Source organism: Mya arenaria, chromosome 10 (assembly GCF_026914265.1).
Source record: "Mya arenaria isolate MELC-2E11 chromosome 10, ASM2691426v1".
Classification (NCBI taxonomy): domain Eukaryota; kingdom Metazoa; phylum Mollusca; class Bivalvia; order Myida; family Myidae; genus Mya; species Mya arenaria.
The window spans coordinates 5,172,809-5,182,674 of record NC_069131.1 but is presented as its reverse complement, the minus strand read 5'-3'; the positions used below and the strand labels follow the sequence as shown (position 1 = coordinate 5,182,674).

The following is a 9,866-nucleotide window of genomic DNA, read 5'->3' as shown; positions in this document are numbered from 1 at the left end:
ATTTTACTTTCTTGCATTTCTTCTAATCCAAGTTTGATTTCATGCTCCCTAAGGTTAGTATCAGACTGAGCTTCAACTATGAGCGCATGAGCACTTTCATCAAATAACCCCTCATCATTCAAATACTGAGTCAAAATATTTTAACCTCTTGATTGCGTATTGTAGTTTTGTCTTCAGACAAATGGTAATGTTTTGCAAGGTTAAGCAAATCAGATTTCTTGGCCAAATTAAACATCTCCTGCGAAAGTTCAGCTAAGAAGGATTCTTGGTTGAACAACGCGATAGCTTGCTCCTTGTTTTAAACTGTAAAAATATATAATAATAAGTAAGCTTTAGTTTAATAAATGTATACATAATTTCGCCTTATCTGTTCAAAAAGTTATATCCCGGACGAGCCCTAAATTTCTGTTACGAGCCAGGCGTAACGAGAAAAACAAAGCCAGCAACAAACTTTACAAGATTATTATGTTAAAGTTAAAATGTTGAAATACAATTTAAATATCTGTTTTACACTTTTAAATAGATTAGATAATTCCAATCTGGTTCATTTTCTTTTTCCAATTTAAAAGTCCAAAAAGCTACATGTTTTTGAGCACTTATAATTTAAATAGTCCACACAGTAAACTCCTAAATGAATAATCCAAATGTAAATATGTATTTTAAAATTTATGAATGTCACAAAAGATAACCTAAGATCCCCCTCTAACTCTGCTATACCTTATAGATATATAGTCAAAGATCTTTCTAGAATAATCTTCTTCTAGAATATACTTGATAAGTAACAAACATTCCAGAAGTTTCCATACTATTCTATAACTTTCTTCAAGTATCCACAATGTTCCAAATTTATAATTTGTAATAAACATCATTCTCAATACAAAGCAAGTGCATAATACATAAATAAGCCGTCTACATAACACTTGGCCTTGCAATGTCAATGGCCTAGTTTCAGATAAAATTGGAAGGCATACATGTATAATAAGACAGGAACTGCATTGTGTTTCAGAACACCCAAAATATAGCGTTATGTGTTTGCTTCGCTTAAAGCGTCAAGTTGTGTTGTTGTTGTTTTTTCAACAGTCAGTTTGTCCACTCGTGGACCTTGGATTTAAATAATGCAAAATCTCATTTATACCAGACTGCATATTGTCAAATTTCGACTCAAGTTGGTCAACTTTAGCATCTAATTGTTTAAGCAACTGCTCGCTTTTTATTTTCCTGAAATTCTTTAATTTTGGAACGCCAAGCGTTTTCAAAATTGAGTTTATAGGAGTGATAACAGTTGTGTCATATGATGTACCACCAACTATCATTCCAACGCATACCAAATCGTCCGTCGAACGCCAACAATAAACAAAAGCTCCAGAATCACCGAAATCTGCAAAAGACTTGTCCATCGACAAAGCTTTGATTTCGTACTGTTTATGTAAAACGAGAGGTTTTAACTCGTCAAATTTCATTTCCTTAATGCTTAGAAGGCCATCGTTATCAAAGTCACTACTGATTTCACCAGAAGTAAAGGATGTCGCGCTTCCATATTTACAACAATGATAGTCTGGGTAAAAGTATGCACTTCCTAGTGATTTTCCTGTTTCAAATGAAAATGTAGCTGGTTGACCTAAAATTTAAAAACATTTAATTTATATGTAAATGAGTGAGCTTTAATAATTCATGTCGTTGAAATTTAAGTTAAATCAGTTTTATGACGATTTCGAATATTTTAAAATGTCCATATTTTCTACTTTCACATTTAAATAATTAAAAAGCAATTACCTTGGCGATTATTTCCTTCAAAGGACACAGACACCTGATCGGATGACAAACTACTATCGATGACAAAAACGGCAATTTCTGCACCTGCCTCTTGGTCATTTCCTTCGGAATAAAATGCCATAACAAGACGACCAATATCTGAATGATCGTTGCATGTTTTAATTTGATATGTTTCATCCACTTTGTTTGCAGGAAGTCGTCCATCTTCCATGCACTGTTTTAGTTCCTCTGGCTTAAGTACAGCGTGTGCTGAAGTTATTCCACAAAGCCCAAGCGAAGGATGTTCAAAAAATCCGCCCAAACTTCCTACCAAACCGACGCCATCACGGAAGATGCCATCGCCAATACGAACGGTTTCATTAAAGCCCCAAAATCCTCCTTCTCTAACATCGACAGGTATGTCATGATAACTTTTTTCAAATGCCTCCTCGTCTATTGGAATATATCCTTTTGTGTGAACATACAAAATAATGCAAATCTCTGGTTCAATCGCGTGAGCTTTTCCAAAACCCCTGGATCTAACACCACTTGCAGTTATCATGTTTAGGTATTTATGCTTCTGCATAAGCAGTGGTGACAGTTCGGATATATGTTGTTTCATTTTAGACTGATCACCGGGAGATAGACGGTTTCCTCTTGTGATATCTGAGTACGCTACAATCTTTCCTTCAGCTTCATATCGGTTCATAACCTTCGTTACGATGTTGTGATTAGAATAAGTAATATCATTTTCTTGATCCTTACTGACAGTGGCAATAAATGCTGTTTGTCTTGGTTTGTCTGGACGGTCAAAAATTGCTGCGTAAACATCGAGTATGTTCTGACTTTTCGATTTTATTTCTTGACAAATATGGCTGCATTCTTTTTGAAAAGCGTTACGATTTCCTTCATAAAGAATATCAAGCCATTCTTGCCTTTGATTTTCCCTGTGTTTGTCTGAAAAACATATTATTGATAAAAAAGTTAATAGCTATGTTTGAGCAAGCGAATCGAAATACTGTTGAGGATCTCTATATGCATTCATAGGCTACAACTACAATGTAATACCGTTTCGAATATCTATGTTTAGTAACGACCGCTGAAACCTAAACTGAACAATAAATTAAAGGAGCACTATATTATTCATGTGTACTTTAGAATATGACATCTGAGTGAAACAAAGTGGTGAATTTGAAAATAAACTTTAGTGTGTTTTTGCTGCCGTGTATGTGCTGTCATTTGTGTGCTGAATTATAGGTACTGTCTTGAATGTGTTGTCTTATGTATTATGTGTGCTTTTGTGTTGGGGGCTCAAGAAGCCAGGACTAAATATACAAAAACAATTTTATAAAATTAGCAAACTTACTGGTAGGAATAGCGACTTGTTGATGCCGTTTCTGACGACGACCTCCATCCGTTATATCTAATTGTTGAACCGCGGGTAACGAAATGCTTGTCCTTGGTAATTCAATGGACGTCGATGCAATAGGCGCATCTTCATCGGAGTTTTGTCGTATATGAATGGGTTTCGGCAGAACACATTCTTTTGAAGTGTATGTTTTTTCATCCAAGTAGCTTTTCAAAATATCACTTGATTTTGTAGAAAGTGACCGACTCAATTGTGGATATCGTTTTGTGAAATGTATCTGAAATGTACAGAAGGCAAACACTTATACAATATACATTATACATCATTTAATTACCAACTTGTTTGCATGTTTCGTAGTTTCATTAATTATATTGGGTAAAGAATGTCGATATTTTCAATTGTATTATAATTAAACAAAATAAGAAGATTCTAATAAATTAAAAGCGTGAAAAGATTTCAATTTAGTTTTCTGAATACCAGCTCAGGCAGACTGTGTTGTTGTTCTAGTGGCGTTATAGCAGACAAGAATTCTTCGAGTGCTTTCTGATACTGCAGACAATTTTTCTCCGAATCGAGAAACATATTTTCTTTCTTTTTTCGAATAAGAATATCTCGCAACTGCAAAACAAGAATGGCACAAAAGTGAATGTATATACATGTGTGTGTGTGTGTGTGTGTGTGTGTGTGTGTGTGTGTGTGCGTGTGCGCGTGCGTGTGTGTGTTTAAATGTGTGTGTGTTTAAATGTGTTTGCTTTCAGTTTAATCTCTTTAGTTCAGGTAATCGAGCATCTACAATGTAAACATGCTTAATGAGTTTTATAAACCTGAATCGTCGCTCTTTCATTGGCTCTAGACTTTCCTATCGAAATATCGGAAAACTTGCAATTGCAAACACTTTCAACCAGATCCAATAACTCCAGATCATCTGCGCTTGTCGTCTGAGCATTGGTATCGGATTCGGGCAGAAAACACTTCGCTATCTCCCAATAACCATTACACCAATCTTCCGGTCTGGTATTTGACCATGAAGGATTGGTATTTATATGGCTCAACTTGATGAGGTCCCTTATTTTGTCGCATATCAGACGGGGACAAGTAAACGAACTGTCCAAAAGGTCATTCCAAGTGCATTCGTCACATTTTACCGCAGCATTTCTTTCACTCTGCACACTTTTTCTTATTTCATGATGGAAATTCCTAAAATGTCTTTCAACATATAGTTTAGTTCTATAAGTGACCAATGCTTCGATTGGGTTTGCATCAATCCGTGTTGTATGCATCTGGAGGTATTTGGTGTGATGGGTGCTAATATGATATCTGAAATGAATAAAAAGCTGACAGTTAATCGGTCTTTCTATGTCTGCCATCTTAAAAATTGTTTGTATAAAAAATAGATAATCCTATTGTTGTGTCCATGTAGTTATGAAGTTGTTGTTGCTTGTTATGCTTGTTCGAAATAACAAACATCTCTAACTGATAGAGGTTCATATGAATAACAACGAATTACTACGATAGTTGGTTGATTTGTGAAATTTTATCATTGTTCATTCCTTGCTTGAAGGCCGACGGTCTCGTGCGAAATAGATCTCACGCAAGCAACTCGAACCCCACAGATCAACAAACCAACATATTATTCTGTATTCATACGCAAAAGGATTTAGTTTTATTAATTTTTTGTTTGACGAACGTCAGATGTTATTTGTTATGATATAAGACGTGTGAACTGTTGATTTCTGTTTTGTTAAATTTGCAGGAATACTTTCAACGGTCAGCGGAACCCCTTCGACATTATAGATTTACGCGCGAAATGCCGTCGTCTTCATGGTACATTAGAAGTGTCGTCATGTCACTTTCTATCCTATACGCGATCTTCCACGCGAATAATGGAATGATATTTTATCCTTTATCGAACATCTCTGTCTAATGATAGGTTTCAAGTCAACTATAGATATCAGATTTGCAATACAATATAACAAATAAATTCGTTTTTCTATATATTTAGACCTTACAGTTAATGAAAAAGTAAGAAGATATAACCACGACTGTTTTTATTATGTCTGAACTACACTATTACTTATAGTATTACCTACTTGGAGTTCTTGTTCAAAATAATTAAGACTGGTTCGTAATTTAATTTGATGTTTGCCTTACAAATGATTACACCCTTGCACTCTATCATGTATACAATAAATTGTTTGTTTCGGGTTATTCGACTGATTAAACATTTAAGGTGGGATCGATCGGGGTTTTGTTTTCAATTATTATTCTAATTTATATTCAAATTTAACGGATCTCCAGTTACACCTGTGAATATTTACAATAAGATTTAATCGCTTTTTTAAGACGAAGAAAAATCCGGTAGTCGTATTTAGCCTTAAATTTACAAATATATATATATTTGTTATCATTAAATTAATAACATCGCACTCAGGGAGAAAATTGGAAGGGCCGTTGTCATTCTATGTAAGGTCAGGCTTCTTGAAAAGAATTACTATTTTCACTCGCCAAAACATTCAAATTAAGCTAAACAGCAATGTTTACTAAAATAAACGACAAATAATATTATAAAATGGATAACTTAATCTGTCAATAAGGCTTTCATAATACGTTTTTAATTTTAAAACAGACCCTTTGAACATTGTTAGAAACTCACTTGAAATTTCAATACTTTTAGATTCCCAAGTCAAAATATAGTTATATAATAACCTATTATTTTAATAATGATTTTCTTTCATATCTTTCGACTAATTAAATGAAAGAAAATATAAGGTTTTGAAACACATAGTTTGATGTGTTTGATATAGTATTTCTTTTGCTTAACATACCTTGATTGCGTAGTAATGGCAAAAAGCGCGCAGAATGAAGGACAACACATGATTTGGCGCATGGGGAAGCACGGGTGGAAATGACAAATCATTTAATGTTATTGTTTTCCTTGATAATTGTGGCCGATTATATGGTATTAAACCAAATATGTCACACGCTAAATAGGCCAAAAAAAATAAAGGCCCCTGACACTGAACGTAGAATACAAAAAGGCCCGAAATAAGCTTTTGTCACAGAGATGGTTAATAAAAGTTTCAAAACATTAACTCTTGTCATATTTCAGTTATAACTATTGGTGTCTTCAAAAATCAAAAGCATTTGGCGTACACATTTACCATTGCTTAATTAAATATTGACACCACTGAAAATTGTGCATGCGGTGCTGTTTTGGACTTATTTGATTGTCATATAAATAATGTTAATTAATAATTATTAATAAGCTAGCCTCAAACATAATAACAAAACTGTGTGTATGACTTTGTATTTTTTATAAAAATTAACAAACAGCCTTGATGAGTAAGTGTACCATATTCCCCTTTATAGTGCACTTTGACGTTTCAGCATGTTTGCATTTCGATATGAAAGTAGTTATAAATATAGCAATTGAACTATAGCAAAATCGACTGACAGTTAATACGTTCGGTCAAGGTCGAAGAATAGCAAAATAATAATTATAGGACCCAAAATTAAAAAGTCAGAATTAAGCATTCGTGCGTGTATCATGGTCATTCGAGACTGTAAAGAATATGTTGAAAACACATTCTCTGGGGAAACAGAAAATAACTGGTCTCTCGATAGGATATATATCGCATTTAGAAATAAAAAGAGTGTTAAAAGTAATAACTTATGACTAATCGCTTACTCAAATAGGACCATTTTACAGTATATCGTAGTGGAGAATAAACGGAATAAACTGAACTAAACTAGACTAAACATTACCATTCACTTTACGTCTGTAAATCGAAGATTGCCAACGCGCTGCATACCTGGGTCTATCAATATCTAAAATATATTACCTTTAAGATTCATCTAGTACACTAAGAAAATCTGAAAATCCCATTCCGAAACATGAAATTAAAAATAAGCGACAAGGTACGTATCAGGAAAGAGAAAAAATGACATTCCTACACAACGAAATGAGCACATTCAACGAACTGATATTAAAGTCCAATATATTTTGAGGCCTTTGTTTTAACAATTTCACACTATCAGATATATCGTGTGCATTGTTTAGTCATTTGGAACATTTAATGTGCGAATATTATTAGGCCATACAAAATTTGTTCAGTTTCAACCCGACACCTAACATATGAAGTCATTTTGAAAAACAAATTCTACTCATATAATAGAAAATGCATCATTTAGATGTTTTAATGAAGGACACGTCATAAAAGCATACCAGACATACTACTTCTAAATTGTCAAAAACCTGACATTTAATGTTTTTGGAATGGTTCAAAGCCATAGAGATTGCTCAAATCTCGTGCCATGTGACGAATCTTCACTGGCTTGGACAACTTTTTCAAAGATCAATAAGAGCATCTAATCAACTTACAGCGTAAGGACATTTTTATCACACTTATGGCGAAAACTATGCTAGTCTAAAGAATTGCTCCTCACAAAACACGTGACATGTGTAAAATATTACCTTTATTGAGAAAAGGCGCATCTGTCAATTTTCTTTTTCCGGTTCTTGGACAAGAAGTTTTCGGATATTTTCTGTTTATAGTTTTATTTTGGTCCAAACCTTTTATGAAGATTAAAGAATAAACTTTGAATAATGCATCTTTGTTCCAAATCATAGTAGATAATGCACGAAAACACTTTTAGATTAAACAGGGCATGAATACATACCGAATTACTCATAATTTGAATGGAATAGAGTTATTGAATGGAAGCTTGAAAAGTCGATCGTGTAAGCAAACATTTGCGGATACTCATTTGATTAAAACAATTTTATTTATTTGAGAGTTCGTTTCATGATTCATGTGTATTTAGTCATCCGTCACTGTCAGAGGCAAGTCTAGGCCATTTTAAGACGTGTCGTTGTCCAGGTAAAAATTGAAGTCTACGCTAGCTTGTTGACAAATTTTGGGGCGTTTATTGGGTAAAAATCATCAGTAAATCTGGTAATTGTTGTGTTAATTTTCCCGGAAGTTCGTATTACGTGTTACAATGACAAACAGTTCAAAATGATATGTGAATACTGATATAACTTCGTATTTATGTTCAAGCAGGTGTTTTCGTCTGTTATTTGTTTTGTATGAAAGCAAACGTTCGAATAGTTTGAAAAACAGGATTACTTTTACTATTAAACGTAACTTGTTTATTTCCAAATACATCTTAATTAAACTTATGCATTAAACTTTAGCAACTAAAGTGACGTGTTAGGTTTTGATCAAGGGGAAGTTACTACAGTGGATTTCGAAAGTAGTTCTTATAGTTCATATCTTTATTTTCACTGTTGTTATTGCATTGATAAAACTCCATATTTTATCGAAAAGCATAAAAAGCTTGTTATTTGTCTATACTTTTTTAGGAAATCTTAATTCATTAGAAAAACTTAAAACTACTGGAAATGGCTTTACCATTTATTTTCGATAATCTATGCTGAATCTGGATCGATTTCAAATCCTTATAAGTAATTTTATTGAAGTTTACCAAACGTTTTTGTATGGTTATTTTGCTCGCGCAGCTCAGAACCGAGGCACACGGTCACGCCTAACTAAATAATAAGTAGAATGGCCTTATATCGACCAATTAAGAGGTATATATAAATGACTTTTAAGAACTTGAACAAATGCCAATTAATTGATTTAAGTGTCACACCTAATGAGTTGTATTTTAAATTCATTATTTGAGGTATATATCTTTCTACTTATTAATACATTGATTATCAAACACAGTGAGTATGAACAGAACAAAATAAATCTTAACCCCCGGATGGTCATAGAACTGTTGCAGAACATCATACAACGAACGTTCATATACGCAAACATATTGAACAATCAGTTTTTAGCAACTAGATTTACAACAATAATTACAAAATAAATAAATAAATGCTGATTAAATATTGGTTCGGAATCAAACGTTTTTACGATTATTACCATATATGGTGGTCATGGTCAAGGTCGTTCCGACTATTGCCATATATGGTAATGGTCACTGTGCTTACATAAGTAAACGGCTAGTATAAAAGCCGTGTATAAGCGTGCATTCGTCATTCGAGGTTATATCTGGCAGTAGACAGGAGAAAACTGGTAGTTCCGTCAAGCGGTGAAGAGAGTGGAGGTGCACGTGCTCAGGTTTAGTCCTTAACAAATTTAATTCGAATTAAATTAGGAATTTCAGGAAGACTTGGAACGTGTTATGCAAATTAATTTACCTGACGGAGCACAGGTCATTGTTTCGGAACTATTTTTTAAAGTCAAACGCAGAAATAACTTTTCAATTGGCAGATAATACCCCCAGGGGGCTGGGCAACAGTTAAGAAATATGAACAGCCGAAACTTTGTTCAGATAGCGAGGACGAAAAGAGGCTCAGACAAGCCCAATCAATGGCTATTGAAAAGATTAAAACTTCCAAGCCTTTGCGCAAACAATTATCATCCTAATAAGCGTTCTTCTTCTTTATTAGCAAACAAAACCACCGGAAGTGAGCGGCAGTCACGTGGTCCGGCGGCATTGGGATTTCCTGCTCAGCAGTCCTTACGTACACAGCAGCGTATCAGCAGCGACAACGACATCTGCTTCTCATGTGTCCAGCGAGGGCACTTCCAGAGGGAGTGCCGTGCCAACGAGGGCGTCAACCGGAGGGCCAATAACTACTATGGCGACAAGTCAGGAACCACAGCAGCAATGACAGGAGTCAAGCAAGAATATAATTGATAAGTACTCAATTGACTGTTTATTAGATAAA

General features: G+C 34.2%; 1 protein-coding gene across 2 annotated transcripts; it reads right to left on the bottom strand.

Annotated features, from left to right (window-relative positions):
• Positions 1-833: 833 nt before the first annotated feature.
• LOC128206307 (uncharacterized) lies at positions 834-7,107 on the bottom strand. Of its 2 annotated transcripts, none has more exons than XM_052908678.1 (6): positions 6,887-7,107; positions 3,946-4,438; positions 3,599-3,739; positions 3,119-3,398; positions 1,774-2,709; positions 834-1,618 (listed from the first exon to the last, which is right to left on the bottom strand). In XM_052908678.1, exons 2-6 carry the CDS (start codon positions 4,399-4,401, stop codon positions 1,074-1,076), a joined length of 2,358 nt encoding a protein of 785 aa, XP_052764638.1. In that variant the 5' UTR covers positions 4,402-4,438; positions 6,887-7,107; the 3' UTR covers positions 834-1,073. The 2 variants fall into 2 exon arrangements, with proteins under 2 accessions (XP_052764638.1, XP_052764639.1); XM_052908679.1 differs by having other exon boundaries at positions 6,964-7,107.
• Positions 7,108-9,866: the final 2,759 nt, after the last annotated feature.